This window comes from Ambystoma mexicanum, chromosome 9 (genome assembly GCF_040938575.1).
Source record: "Ambystoma mexicanum isolate Mex_15411 chromosome 9, UKY_AmexF1_1, whole genome shotgun sequence".
NCBI classification, from domain to species: Eukaryota; Metazoa; Chordata; class Amphibia; order Caudata; family Ambystomatidae; genus Ambystoma; species Ambystoma mexicanum.
The window spans coordinates 1,080,668,216-1,080,684,650 of NC_090931.1; the positions used below are offsets into that span (position 1 = coordinate 1,080,668,216).

Below are 16,435 nucleotides of genomic sequence, written 5' to 3' on the forward strand. Positions count from 1 at the left end.
TGAAGTCAGACTGATGAGTCATGGAGGCAGCCAACAGATTCAGTTGGGGGGGGGGGTAAGCTGGGAGATGGCCAGCTTCTCCAGGAGTGCAGTTTACACGTGAAAATACCTTGTGTGAGCACATTTGTGTCACTGACAACCTATTTCCTTAAATAAATTCTCTCGAGACCATGCCTTTCTCCTCTTCCTACTGTGTCTTTATACTGTTTGGATGATATACTAAAGTGTTTTAGTGACTGAAAAGGTCAAATGTCAATGTAGTAACATTAGTTCACCTTTCCCTGTCACAGGAAGAAGAAAGATGTCCAACATTATAACTATATAATTGCAGGCATATTCCAAAAGAAGTTACAAGAACCAGTGTGCACAGAAAGGTGTTTCAGCCAATATAGAAGTATTTTTGCAGTTGCAATTTTAGGATAATGCTTCCGTAAGCAGGACATGCCAATCTAGGTGGCACCTGCACCCTCCTTCATTTTGACAAGACAGTAAGTGGGAATTTGCTGATGAAGTAACATTTGTACAAAAAATGGGCACTTTTTGCTTTGAACATTTAATTAATTCATATCCTGATCAAAAAAAAATTACTTACGTTTTTGCTACTATCCCATCCTTACAGGATCTATTGTGGATTTTTCATTTTAAAATATCACAACATCATACTTTTTAAATTAGATTACAGTGAACAGACAATGAAAGGTCATTGTATAGAGATAGATTTTGTTGGGTATAACTGACAAGCCAAAAACCTCAGCATTGGCAAAAAGCTAAATGTTTTGAAAGCAAAATAATCAGGTACAGCGGAAAAGCTTGGATGTTAAAATATCGAAATTGCCATATGTGTAAAACGGGAAAATGCCATTACCTTACACTTTACAAAAAATATGAAACTACAAATATGATGCATACTTACCAGCAATGGCTGAAAGCTCACTAATGACTTGTGAAGCCATTTCATGCTGTTGCTTGCATTATCACAATTATGCAGTCCAAGCTTTCCAGCTCCATTCAAAGGCACTAAGCATATATCACCCTGTTTAATTAGTCTGAGCCAAGTGTAGTTAAACTGTTGGTTCTGTTAAAAAAAAAAAGTAGACAATATTGGTATTTTATTACATATGCAGGTGGTACATTTGTTGTACAGGTAAGTGATGCATGCAATGTTTTAATTAATGGACATCACGTTTGCCTCAATTAAAGTTGCGTGAATACAGATAAAAATATTGAACTGTTTTCACGTGACACAAAACATCCCGAAAGAGTGTACAAATGAAAATACACATTGTCAAATGGAATGAAATCAGATCTATCGTGATTTATTAATTGGACATCAAGAATTCTCCAAATTGACTGGTTAGATACCAGAAAATGCACTACCATCTAAATGAAGGTGTTTAGAGACAGACCATATCAGTTGCATTACATTTGTTAAGAGTTGCTTTTGAGAGTACATACTGGTCCCTAACAATACCTGAATGTTATTTTGCATATTAACATTTCAGAAACTGTTCTCTCAGAAGCTCCACGCATTTTAATCTACTGTTGAGACAACAGAGCTCATGGCACACAATGCTTTTTAGGCTAAGGCTTTTCTAAAGGTCCTCCATGGAAAGTTGAAAAAAACTGGTTACAGATGTATAGGTGTAAAACCAGTCAAGCATATATAGTCATGGAATGGAAGAGCTGAAATAAAGTCTATGGCTTGTCAGGTCAATCCTCATCCACTTTGGTGGTGTATTTACAGGGATTAACATCCATGAAACATTTTCACTTTTGTCACATTTTAAGGAGACCTTTTGGAGACATTCACATTTTACCAGAAAAGCTCAAGTCTGCCATAGCATGACCCTAGTCTTTCTCAAATTGTCCAGGAGTCCAATGAACTTCTTCAAATGATGGACTCAAAATTGGGGATGTTTTTCATTGTTTTACACTATGTGCCCCAGCCCTGGCTCCAATGCATTATGATTGAGCGTAAAGTGAGGTTTAGCATGTTTAACGTTGTAAAACATTGCATTCAACACTTGAATGAACACTCGTCTCAAGAGCCAATACCCTTCTCGGAAGAGCACCTACACCTGACGACTTTTTTTGATCGTGGACAAGTTCATACTTCTCTGTTTTTGATAGGTGACATATTAAAAAAACAATGGGGCTTCTTACAAATGTCTAAAGGAAATAAGTGAATGGACATTTCTATTTAGTTGCCTGTAAATCGATTATAATGACAACAGACGAGGAATGCAATTATCGAATGAGCAATGTGTAGAGTAAACCACTCACCTCATTGTCAGCACTACACCTCTCAAAGAAGACTGTAGAATTTTTAATAGACAGGCATTTTCTCAGGCCTATATTTTCAAACTGTGAAAGAAAGGAAATGCAATATGTTACAGTCTTAGTGTATATCATGCATTGCATTTTGCAATAATTCCATCATCCGTAAATTCCAAATCATGGTTGCTCATTATGTGGCCTTCCAGATGTTTTGATCTAAAACTCCCATGATCCCTGACCACTGACAAAGCTGATTAGGGCAAATTGGAGTCATACAAATCTTCAGCTTGCCTACTGAGTAACCTAAATCATTTGAAGAACACAGCATTTTGGACTATATTTTGTTCACTAAAGTGCAAAGAATATTATGCCATAAAAGTGAAAAACGGCCAGTAAAATGCCATTAGTCTGTAGATAATAGATAAGATAGCACTTGTTTTTTTCATTTCATTGTGACTAATCAAAATGCATAACAGAAAAAAAGGCCTGATTCGTAAAGATGTCCATTTGTACACAAAATATACAGTAGGAGCACAGCGCCCCTGTCACCTCACGCAAACTGTACGTGCATAGCAATTAATCAAGAACCATATGAGATTAGTGCATAATGGTACAAGTCCTGTGTCAATGGAAACGAATGCAGAGAAAAGGGATCACACAGTCATAAGAATTAAAATCCATGAAAGGTGACTTTTACATGTGAAAAGCGAACAAAACATACGTCCATTTTTTGCTGAAAAGGAGCATACAGCGTAAAAAAATAAAAAAAGGTTTTGTTTGTCCCTGTAGATTTGCATGAGCCGCAAATCTGATTTAAATGAATGCTGCACCAGTGCAATTTTACATGCTATTAGTACTAGGAAACATTCTATCAATGCTTGTTTTTACCTTGGCAATGTATTCTCTTGTACTAATAGGGAAATGTATTGGCACTAGTGCGATCATTTACTCAGTGCACAAATGCACCAAAGGAGTGCATATTTGCACTAGGGCAAGTTTTATGCTGTTGCAGATACCATACCAAATTGCCCTCCTATCGTGCACCATTTCTGTAAAGATGCCCATGCTTGCAACAGTGGCAAGTTGTTAAGAGGGGGAAAACAAGCAAGACAGTTTGCCCTTTTCTGTGAATCAAGATGTCTTACCTGCATTTACAGGTGTTTCCCTCGTTTGCAGTGCCTGTCCATGAGCACACCTCAGACACAAATTTGCAGTAAATACAAATTGGCTATTAATGGTGGTTCCTTGTGTGTGCAAACTGCAAAGATGCTGCATAATCTGAACACGTTCAGTTTTAATGCGACCAATTGCAAATGGCCTGTTTTGTGATTCAGGTGCATTTTTCTCAAGCAGTCTTTGTAGCCGCAAAGACAATCAACACCAAATAATGAATTGTGAATCACCCCAATAGGTCTGTCATAATGATAATGGTTCTCGGATAAAAGTCAATGGTTACTGTGCATAGTATCACCCAAGAGGCGCAGATATAAATGCTAAAAAGTAATCACAACCAATGGCAATGTCTCTGGTCAGCCGTCCATTATTTGTATGTTTACTATGCTATAGCGGAAGGGGCAAAACAAATGCAAATCAAGCTTGGTGCTATCCCACAAATGCAGATTTGCACACAATGTTAAGTGAAAGAACTTCTACAAGAGACCACAAACGACTCTAGGGGCCTCATTAGGACCCTGGCGGAGTGGGTTTCCGCCAGCGCTAATCGCGGCGGACCCGTCTGCCGTACTACGAGTTCCCTTAGCGCCATGGAGGTTTTCTCCGCCTGGTTTTACCAGGCGGAGAAAACCATGGCGCTACGGGACCTCGTTGTTAATTACGCCACCGTATTTTACGGTGGCGTAATTAACTCCTTCCCCACTCCCATTATACCCTATGGGGCAAGAATGGGAATGGGGAAGGGCAGAATGGGGATTGGGGATTTACCGCTCCGCCAAGGTCGGAATGGGGCGGTAAATCCGCCAACCCCCATGGCGCTATCGACGGCTTTCCGCCGTGCTTCGCGGTGCATTTAGCACCGCGAAATCCGCCAGGGTCCTAATGAGGCCCTAGGTGTCTAATTCAGCATTGTCAATGATGTGTGGCTTTGGCACTAGGTACAGCAAGACATGAACGCACGTCTAGCATAAAAAACAACACAAGGTCTTCTAGCGAGTGATCGGAAGTAGGCTTCCTTGTCTCGTCCAGAAAAAGCTCTTACCTATTGTCCTCTCACATTGATTTTTCTTCCGACACCACTACACCTGCCGGGACTTTGGTTACTTCTTCCGCGTAATAACAGGAGCTGACCCGCTTGGGTTGTTTTGTATGACTTGTCCAGAGTTGTCCCTTGAGGTTTTCCTAAACATTATTTGGAATTTCTGTACACCTAATGCGAGTGGTCAATAATCATTCAAAGCCTTCAATTGATACATTTTTGGGATTTTAGATTGGCTCCATATTTGAGAGAAAGTATGATGCATTGTGGGTCCTTTGCTTGCTGCACCATAAGGTACCACGCCACACCTCACTGAAGAGGTCCAAAAAGGCTAAAAATGAAATGTGGTTGCTTGAGCAGACGTGGCCTAGTACCTCAGGCCAGGCAACTCACATTGGTGCCTGTACAAAGACTGATTTACATATGGCTTGTTCAATGTACAGTGAGTGACGCAGAGGGGATAGAAAACGGTGTGATGGATGCTACACTTCCACAATATCAATATCCACCCATCTATACATTTTTGGGGGTTAGTTTATTGCATCTCCCTAAATGAGGCAGGGTATGCCCAGGCATGGGTCCCATGCTTGCTGCGCCATAGGGGAAGCGCAACCTTACTAATGAGGTTCAACAAAACGGACACATGTCTGGGGTTGCTTGTGTTTCTGTACAGATGTGTGTGCCCTAGCAGTTTGGGCTTAACTGCTCCTATTGGTAGCAGATTCACTAGAAATGGTAGTGTGGACGGTTGCCAATGGCAATGGCAATGGCAATGGTCAAGATTCATTTATAAGCTCCCACCCATCACATTGTCTTGCTATTGTTGTCTCCCTAAATGAGAAAGGGTATGCTGAGTTGCAGGACCCTTGCTTGACACACCATAGAGACTGAGCTGCACCTCCCTGATGAGGCCCAGCAAGGGAAAGACGTGTCTGGGGTTGGCTGCATTTCCACGCAATAGGGACACGGCTTAGCAGTAAGTGCTGGACGGCTCCCATTGGTGACAGGACCAAGACTGATTTGCACATGGCTAGTCCCCTTTTGTAATGCAGCTGACGGGCTAAATAATAATGCTGCAGAACATTGCCCGGAGAAATGCCAGTTGTTAAGATCAATACATAACCTTTCAGCCATCACATCTTTTGGTTATATTAGAGATACATGCAATGACCTGTAACGCCCATTTCCAACAACAGCTTTTCAAAAGGATTCTCCATGACCTAACCAGTAACCACAGAACTGAAATAGTCCAAAGTCTTGGTTCTTCCCAAATCAGACTACTGCAACATCCTCGATGATCTTCCCTAAAAAAAGCAATCAAATACACCACAAATAAAGCTGATCTTAGATTACACAGTTAACCAGACATGTTTATCTTTATGTGTGATTCCTGCTAGAGAGGCGGCTAGGATGCCTCAAAGCCCTCTCTTGGAGTGTGCAGCGTGTGTCAGTGTATGGGGTGGTAGACTAAGGGGGAAACGTGATAGTTAGGTCATAAGGAGAGACAAGAGAGGAGGGTCCAACAGAGGTCGAAACTAGAGAAATAAAAGGGGAGCACAGTAGGGAAGGATGGGGATAGAGAGGGAGGTGGAGTAAAGGCAGAAGGAGAGTAAGCAGCAGGTAGAAGAGGGGAGATACAGGAGGGACAGAGAGTAGTGAGGGAGAGAGAGGAGGAACAGGCATGTGTGAAAAGAATTAGAGAGAAAGGGAGTAGAAGGGCTAGTTTTGGGAGAGAAAGAAGGAGGAAGAAGGTGGGTGGGTACGGGATGTGCAGGAGAAAGGATAGGAGAGGGAGTGCATGAAAAAGACAGAGGTGTGAAAGGGAAAGAGGAGAAGGGAAGGAAGGTAGCATGATTGTCTTGAATGTGTGGTAGTATTTGCTGTATGGTGTTTCGACTTCTGTGTATAGTGTGGTAGTGTGTGCTCATTGTGTCATAGTATGTGCCTTCTGTTCTGCGCGCAATGTGATTTCTGCATTGTGATATGCATGCTGTGTGGTATTCATGTTGAGTTGTTGTATGTGTGTTTTGGTTTGTCCTGTGGTTTGTGCTCTGTGTTCTGTACTTTGCATTGTGTTCATTGGAGTGTCGGCTAGGTACCATGTGTGTTATGTGCAGTGTGTTCTATGCGTGCAGGGTAGTGTTCTCTGCATTTGTGAATTGTGTCTTATTGTGTGTAGATGGTGTGGAATATACATTGTGTGTTACAGGCATTTTGTAGTGGCTTGCCAAATGTTGTGTGTGTTGTGCCATGTGCAATATTTGACCTGTGTGTCAGGTGCTCAGAGTGTGTGCCTGTGTATTTGTGTCTCTGTGTGCGTGTGGGTGTGTATAACAATTGCAATGTTCTGTTTATAGTATAAGGTTAGTGTGTTGTTTAAAATGTGCATTGTATGTAGTATTGAAAGGGCATTGTGTGTAGTGCTGAATGTGCATTTTATTGTACGTGCATTTTGTGTTAAAGTATGTGCCCTGTGCATTGTGATGTGTCTATTGTATAAATATGCAATGTGTCTTATGCACATTTTGTAGTGCCTTGTTATATGTGTGCTGTTATATGTGGATTATGGTATGTGCATTGGGTTGTGGTATGTGCTTTCTCTTATGTGTCATCTGCAATATGTGAAATGTGCTACATTGTATATGCGTGGTTTGAAATGTGTGCTTTGTTTAGTGTGTGATACAAGCAAAACCCAATTTTGTTTTTTGTATTATTTTCTTATTGTGTAATGCTATGGCATGTGCATTGTGTGGTAGCGTGTTGTGATAAATGTGGTATATGTTTGCTGTGTTATTGCATGCTATGTGGTGTGGCATGTGCATTCAAATTATAGGGGGTTTTAAGGAATAAGAAAGCATACAATGTGATAGAAGGCATGCAAGGAATAGGATAGCATAAAAGGTGCATTAATAATCAAAGAAAGCATAAAGGACACACAGGTGCAGTAAAGGTAAATACTGTCATGGTTGCCATGTTCTTTCAAGACCTTCAAACCATTTTGGTTCATGTAGTTGTTAAACCCAATACTGGGTCCCAAACAATGACCATATAGAATCTTAAAGTCCTCCTTAACCAAAGTCATCAGTAACTTGACAATTATGCACAGTTAAGTGTGTACCGTACCAGACGATAACATTCTGTAGCCGTCTGTTGTGCTGTAAATCAAGTCCTTCTCTGTCCTGATGGCCAAGGATCCATGCTGGTAGAATGTTGGTGAGTGTTATGATTGGCAGCTCAGGAGAATGTTGGGTGAGTGTTGTATGTGAGTGTTCCATGTGTGTTAGTTGGGGGCCTGAGCTGGTGATGTGAGGATGGCCGGTGGATGTACTGCGTGATCTATGTCCTGGACCATAGCTGAAAGTAACTGGAACTGTACAAATGTAAATATGTACAATAGGGATCCCTGGAACTACATCTGAGGCTCCAAAGCTGGCCTGTGTGCGAAACCTGTCTTGATATTACCACACTGTCCCTGGGATTTATTATTAAACCAGCTGTGACATAACGTAGTACTTGCTTTCATTGTAAAAATAAGCAAATGTGCAAGGGTGTCTCCATTTTGGGACTTTCCCATTGGTCACTTTGGCTGTGATGCACCATCCTCCGGCGCTTTCTAGAGTACTGGCGTTTAGCTTCCTGAAGAAGACTCTTTTCAAAGTGCTGATGTGAAGCCTTTAGGGAGAGGGGCAATGGGTGGACTATACAACATACATGTCACAACACTGGTCCTGCCTTAATTGCTCTAGCTGTAAGGGAAAGACGATTCATCAGCCTTACCTGATAAGATTCATGTGAGGAACAACAGAATAGCCACAGGAAGCCCTGAGCAATTGACACCAGGACAAGTACTAAGCAGCACAGCAGATATAAAAGCATTGTGAGGACAGCAAGTATATAGCTGCTTCAACCCAAGCTATGACTAGCTAAAATCATTTTTAGAGGTTCATCTCTTAAGGTTCATGTCAAGATGCGTGGAAAGCATCATGCCTTTTTCCAAGCGTCGTTCGAAAAAGGTTTGCGCTAATAGAACATCATGGAGAATAACCAACTGGAGAAGTGCTCTATTCTGACCTGAGGACCTCATGTTCAGCTTCAGCCTTCGGTATTGGCTTTTCATTACCTCTGGTTCTCACAAATGCAGGTACCTGCCAAGCATATCGAAGGGTCTGGAGCCCTCTTGGGACATTGCCTACTGTGGTCCATCAGTTAATAGAACTAAGCTCCATAATTTTTCTTCAGTTCTGAACTCACATTTCTTAGTGGGTCCTGAAAACGTGACACTGCGACTTGGACCAGTCACGGTTCATATTTACTTGCTGATGTATTCATTAGATTGAATCATCCATAACAATTAATTGATCTTAAGAAAGATTGTCCATCCCTACACACGATAACCTGTAATTGTAACAATGAAAACATGTGGATTTTAAAAATTCTCTATTGGTTTATGAACTGCACATGCGAAATAAACATCATGATGCTACTAATGAATTATAAACAAATCGAAAGATCAAGTCTTCATTTAAGCTGGGGTCATGTTCTCTGTGGACACTGTCATTCCCCGGTTTGGTGGTGCTGATTGCGGTGGAAGGTGGGGGTCTGGAGTTCTTACAGTGCACAATCTAGGTTGTCTCAGGAGATAATTTTACTTAAATATCAGAGATTACAATGGCGAGTTGTATTGTTATTTTGAAGCATGATCTGTGTATGCATTTGCTCTCAGCCATCTGGGTAGAAGCAGACTTTCAGGATAATGTTTCATCGATCATTATTTACTCTTTCCTTATGTGCCTACATTTAGAAACACATGCAATAGAATGCAAATTATGTTTGCTATAGGGTAAAACAAATCCGTACTTTAGTCCGTAAATTGTACTTTTTGTGGTGAAGCGCCGCTCTTTCATTCATTTTGGCCGGTACTATACTGGATGCACATTATTTTGTATTTGTATTTTTGTATTTTGTATTTGTATTAAATTTATAAAGCACCTTTTCTCCAAAGGCGCTGAACAATAAAAATATTCAATAACAGTACAATCAAATGATATAAATGGATCCAGATAACATCAGCAGAGAAAAGGAGAAATATATAATTGTATTTCTAGGAAGCAAGAGATGAAAAAAATAGCATTTAAGATTTGTTTGAAAACTGCAAAGAGATGAGGAGAAGCAAAGAGGAAGGACATTCCAATGTTTAGGCGCTAACCGAGAAAAAGAGCGGAAACCCAACGAAGCACAGGGAGGCTTAGGAACAGTTAGAAGAATTAGATTCCGAGATCGTAACCAACGTGAAAGGACATGAAATGAAAGTAGGGCGGAAAGACAGGTTGGGGCCAAATCATGGGTGCATTTGAAAACAATCGATAGAAAGTGATACAAGAGACGAGATTCTAAGGAGAGTTGTGAGATTGAGACCAGGAAAGATTTAATAGAAGATCTAAGGGGTACAGTAATAAAGAAGATTTATAGATGGAACGAAGAGGAAAAAGAAGACAAGCAGGCAGACCAAGCAGTAACACTGAGCAATACTCAATACGGGAAAAAACGAGAGAGAAAAGGAGAAGTTTAGTAGCATGAAAAGAAAGAGAAGGTCAAGAGCAGCAAATGTTAAACAAGACATTTTAGGCAAAGAAGGTCCACGTGATTTTGCCAATTCATAATGTAAAAGCTAAGATAAACAACATTTCTGCTTGCCAATTTCTAGAGATAGTGAGCTTCACCCATTGCTCAGGTGGTCAGATGTGCTGCATCCATGAGCCTGCAAGCCATTGACAATCACAGAGCCTATGAGCTGTTACTCATTCCTCATGTAGAACCATTATCCATGCCACACTCTTCAGGCCGGGAGCTATTCTCCATTCCTGACCTTGAGAGCAATTCCCCATACCCCACCCCTGAACCCGAGAGATATACCCAATTCCCAATCTGTGGGTCGCACCCAAATTCTGAGGCTCAGCGCTGGGCCCCACCCCACTCCAAAGCCAGAGTTCTGTATCACCTTTCCTGAGCCTGTGTGCTACTCCTCTCTTCGAGCTTGAGTGCAGTTTCCAAGTTCTCTACCCTCCTCCTATTTTATGCCCATCATTTGTGTGTTGTTACCATGATATTTGTCTGGGCCTTCTATGGATTACCTGAAATGCTGTATCCTCATCTGAAATATGTCATCCTTGACAGACCGTTTTCTTAAACATTGCTTTCTCAAGCTGCTGTTTGCATCACATTTAATACACATGACCTGAATGTACTCCTTCCAATGTTTGTCTAGCCTTTCTTGTATATTTTTCTGTATCTATTTTAGAAGGATTGTATTCCTACTACACAATTTGATAGAGTTGAAGACAGCACAACAATAATAGGGGCTCCTATCTATCACAATCATATCACACTGACAGATGAGGTTGATTAATGCACAGTGTTGAATGATCTCAGTGACTACTGCACAGTGCTGACATGAAGTAATAATTGCACACTCTATGTTCCCTGAATATCACTTTGTTGCCTCATAATACCTCACATGCATCTCTTATATAATGTATGTAAGAAGCCAACATAACAAAAAGAAATATGTAACATCTCACTAACATGCCAGACAAGTTGGGAAGAGTGGGGATAAAGGCGGTGCAGGATCAATCCTTGATTACAAAGTGTGGCAAGTGAGGAAAATGTGAACCTAAAGGATTATTAAACCCAGAGATCAATTTGATCTCAAAGATGCTGAAACCCCGAACCAGTTACAGTTCGTGAAAACTGCCATTTCGACAGGGAAATGGAAGACATTCTTGTCTGCAGTTGTAGGAAGGACACAGTTAGCACAAGAATTCTTACAGGCACTATTTGGAATACGCCATGAACTATCCATATCTGCAGAAGGATTAATCTTAAAAGGACATAGAATTGTGCTACCACTATCACTACACGAGAGAGGAGTCCAATTGGCGCATGAAGGACACCAGGGCGTTGTTAAAACTCTGGCATACCTAAAGTCTCGCATCTATTTACCCCATATGCAACAGAAAGTAGTGACCCTTGTGGAAACCTGCAGTGCCTGTCGTTCCTCTCTATGGAATATTTACCAAGAAGCACTCGTAGGTGGGAATCTATCAGCATTGATTTTTACACTATCGCTAATGAAGCCTACCTATTAGTGGCAATGGATGAGCACAGCAGGTATCCTGAAATAGAACTAGTATACTCTACAGAAGCAGGAGAAGTCACCACAGCCCTAGAAAAAATGTTTGCTGCACATGGCATTCCATTAACGATTCGAAGTGACAACGGTCCACCATTTACAAGTAAAGAATTTCACTGTTTTGTTAAAGAAACAGGAATACGCCATCATCACATTACACCGAACTGGCCTCGAGCAAATGAAGATGTAGAACGGTTTATGGCGTCTATCAACAAAACCATTTGAATTGCAAAGGACAAGGGCCGTAGATGGCTTCCTGAACTTTACAGATTTCTACACACGTACCGTCTTACGCCACATTCCTCTACACATGTTAGTCCAGTGGATTTAATGTTCCAAGTCCCTATTCAAGGGGGGTTACCTCTGCACTATTCTTGGAAACCGACCCAAATTGACTGGGGTGACAGTGAGGTGAGGAGAAAATTATGCAACGTAAGAGAAGATGTATCCAGGAGAGCAGTGAGCAGTAAAATACAAGTTGGTGACACAGTTTTAGTAAAAACTCGAAATCGGAGAGGAAAAATGTCACTGCCATATGAATCAGAACCCTGGACAGTAACTCAAAGAAATCATGGCCTAGTAACAGCAACACGAGGGCGAGAGTCAGTGTCAAGGAATGTTTCACATTTTCAAAAAATACTGCCAACACTGTGGGAAGAAAGTAAAAGAAGAAACAGTATAAATGAAGATCTACCAATACAGACAAGAAGAAACAGTGTAAGTGAAGATCTCTCAACACAGATCAACAACTCTCAAGAAAGGCGAAATGAAGAGGCAGATTGTAAATCCCCAACCAACCTGAGGAAGGAAGAAAAGCTTGGAGACACGCCTCGCACTCTCCCACGGGAGAGGAGTGAGAGATACACATTAAGGAGACAACCACTACCGTCGACAAGGCTAAAAGACTATGTTCTCAATAGTGTACACATGAGGTCACGGTGGTGATTGGAAAAGAACACAGGAGACAACAAGAACATTTAAAGACTATGATAGTACTTTATGAATGCCCACAGTTCACACAGACGTTTTTAAATTTGAACAGTTTCCTGAAAGTTTTATTAATTTTCAAGTGTCTTGTTTAGGTACTAAAACATCATTCATGTTTAATTAGTTATCATAAAGTTGATGAGGAATGTGATGTACACGTGACCACGGTCACGTGCACATCGAAGGAATATAAAGAATAGGGGAGCCGGATAAACGGCAGTTCCTGCTCTAGCCTCACACACAGCGTCTGTGTCGTTTTTCCTCCAGTGAAGTTACGTGTGTCATGAAAATAGGCCGGGCCTATTTTCAATACAACATACATTAGGACCTGGAGAACCTTAGAGCCTGAAAGGTGCGGAAACATTAAACACGAGTGAAACAACAATCTGCAAGAACCACATAGGTGACAAGATGCTACACTTAAGGCGTGACAATAATGTGAGACAACATGTGGGGTGATGAGACTCTGAACCTTTAGAGAGTGGAAATCTTGAACAAGAAAAATTATGAGAAATCGAGCATGATAGAAAAAAGATGACTCATTCAAAACTGGACTAGGAAGGTGCGGACAACTCTAACTTGAGAGATTATGAAAAACTGTTCTGAATCAGTGCAGACACCTCCAATTTCAGAGATGATCAGAAACCGAGCTGGAGTCGTGGGAACCTCTATCTTGAATGACAGTAAGAAACTGCGCTGAAGAGGTGGGACTCTCTAATTTGAGAAACAATGAAAAACTGAGCTCGAAAAGTAGGAACCTCTAAGGTGAGAGAAAATGAGTTGGAGAGGTGTGGAAACCTCAAACCGACAGATGATAAAAAAATGGAGCTGCTTGGGTGTGAAAACCTGTAACTTGAGAAGTGATGAGAAAGTGAGCAGCAGCGATAGGAACCTCTAACATGAGAGACAATGAGAACATGAGCTGGAGAGGTCTGGAAACATCTAACTTGAAAGATGATGAAAAACTGAACTGCACACGTGTACACATCTCAAAATTGAGCGGTGATGAGAAAGTGAGCCGCACAGATGTGGAAACCTCTAAATTGAAAAACAATGACACACTGAGCTGCATCGAAGTGGTCACCTCTGACCTGTGGGATTATGAGAAACTGAGCTGTAGAGGTGTGGAAACATCTGGCTTGAGAGACGATGAGAAACTTAAGTCGAAAATGTGCAGAAACCTTGAAACTGAGAGAGGAAGAAACAATAAACCTGAGAGAGGATGAAAGCCTGTACTTTACACGTTTGGCACCCGTGAAGCTAAAAAGGCGGAAAGCACATGTAAAGCTTGACCTGGAGCAGTTTGTGAAAGTTAAAACCAATTATTTGCTGAGATGTGGTAAGAAATCGAGTTTTGCAAGAGATATGAAACAAAGTCGAGCATGTTGGCAATTAGGGAAGCCCACAGCCATATGCAAAAGAGCCTGATTCCTCGTTAAGTCTGCAAAGCCCAAATCAAGGCTTTGACTAGTGGCACAGACCCCCAGGACTAGAAGGTACTCCTTGCTGGAAGAGGTTCAAGAAAGGGGGAAGCCTAAACCACTGTGTGAGCAACTCAGACCCAATGGGAAAGCAAAGAAGATTACGTTTAAAGTGAAGGTAAACTACATGCCCAAAAGGGAGAAGAATGGAGAGAATAAGGGTTTAGGGGCTAGAGGCCCATTTGAAGCAAACAGGGGAATAATAGGGAATAGTTTGGGAAAGACTGAAATCTTGATGAATAGATCAGAATTATTGAGGATTAGCAATGAGAATGACACTCATGAACAATGTTGACACAAGTATTTAAGTAATTGTATCTAACACAGAACACACTTCATGTGTTTCAGTTTAATTAGTCACTAAATGGAGGCCTTCATGATTTCCATACTTTACTGTCTCCTGCACTGCAGAACCTGCACTTTTGTAGGAATGGGAATAAATGTTCTTGCCACTTACATTTTTCTTTACTGTTCAAATTCTGTTTCCAGATGTTGGCTATACACAGACAATTCTCTGCAGATTAAAGTTATTCTGGGCTCCAGACAGGGGGGTTCTGGGAATTAAAAGAGGCCCTGGAAATCATTACTGGAGACCAAAAGAGGCCCTGGAAATCATTACTGGAGACCAAAAGAGGCCCTGGAAATCATTGTCAAAGTGGCCCCATATGACACATTTTCAGCAAGCCCAACCCTTTTCCTATGTGAATATTTGGAAATGCCACACAATCTCCAGAGTTCCCTATGGGCCAGTCCACCCCTGGCCACAGACATTTTCTTCACCAACAACGGTGATAGAAAATAAAGATGATTTTCCAAAGAAACATCTGTAATACCTTGAACCATCCCAGCTAATTCAACTTACCAAGCCAGGTTATCAGGCAGGGACCACAAAACTAGGAGTCATTTCCAGCAGCATCTGACAGGCTGTCTATCAGCAATGCTTTCAAAGTGTATTTCTCCCTCGCGCAGGATCTCAGCAGATGCTCTGCTTGACTCTGAGCTAATCCTCATTGCCCCATGCCCTCTGTGCCTCCACTTGCTTTGTTCCACTCTGTCTCTCTGCTCCATTGGAACCCTGCTGCTCAGCCCGTTCAAAGGCAGCATGGCAGTGTATCTTTACAAAGCTTTGCTTAAAGAGGACCTACCAGCCTGAGAGGATAGCTCAGAGGCAATGCACTGGACGTGGAGACAAGCTAATGCAGAGCAGCACAGATTCAAACCCTGGTCGCATTCTTAGAGGCTGGACTCTGGCATGAAGCGTGATATGCAGAACAAAACACAAAATGATTAAGAACGTTTCCCCTTTTTCTCCTATCCCTCCTACTTCTCACCACCACTCGTTCACGTGCTATGCCAATATTGTGTATTTGTACAATACTCCTCCTTTAGTTTGATGCACCTGCCAACCTAGGTTAATGCTTTCTTTGGAAGTCACATGTTTGGTATATTTTCACTATCTGTTTTGTCCCACTTTGTTCACGCCATAATTAGCTGGCTTACCACGTGTTCTCATTGTCCGCTAGTGCTATAACATCCCGGTGCACGGTCTCACGTGCTGCAGACGGATAGACTGGCATGGCCAGCACATGGTAAGCTGCAAAATACCCACACCCTCCCGACTGGCATGACCTCAGTCCTCCCGTGTGGAGGATGCTCCAAGACACGCTCAAAAGTGCCCGTCACATACAATGGCCACAATGTGGTAGACGTGCCGTAGGCCAATGACACCCTGCCGCAGACAGCGTTCCCAACGACAAGGCTGTTCAAGTGGGTAGCAGAGCCATGCTGTTTGCTTTAAGTGTGTTACCCACGATTCTTTGGGGTGGAGTGCAAAGCGAAACGTAAGAGCACATTTACACTTTCATTTTGCTCTCCACCTCATTCTAGTAACTTTCCGAGGCGTAGGAGGGCAGGATAGCAGAGTTTGCGTCTCTGCTTTGCCTTTTTCACCCATGGAATAACACACAGTTGTTACACATGCGGTTTTCCTGCAGGAGTAATACCAAGGAATTCCAATGAACTCTGCCTAGCATTTACGCCCCGTAAAAAGGAGGCGGATTCCATTGGGGTATATTATAAAACGCAGTCTGCCAAGTGTAATGTGCAGGTGGGACTTTATTGCTCACACAACGGAGAGGAAACGTGAAGAGAAAAGGCAACTTCACCTTGATTCACTCTTCCCAGGTACACTGTGCTTTGAGGGTGTTTAAACTGCATGCAGGGGACCAGTGTTGGTGATCCCTGGCATGCACTTAGCAGGTGGCATTAAAAGGCACCTCTTTGAGTACC

General features: G+C 41.9%; 1 protein-coding gene across 1 annotated transcript in view; it reads right to left on the reverse strand.

The window, feature by feature from the left end:
* Positions 1 to 16,435, reverse strand: part of GALNT5 (polypeptide N-acetylgalactosaminyltransferase 5) — a 359,001-nt gene that overhangs the window by 39,307 nt on the left and 303,259 nt on the right. The window contains exons 8-9 of the mRNA XM_069616407.1: positions 2,284 to 2,364; positions 914 to 1,075 (exon numbers count right to left, since the gene is read on the reverse strand). Coding sequence (XP_069472508.1) covers positions 914 to 1,075; positions 2,284 to 2,364 — 243 coding nt within the window. The remainder of the gene's footprint in view (positions 1 to 913; positions 1,076 to 2,283; positions 2,365 to 16,435) is intronic.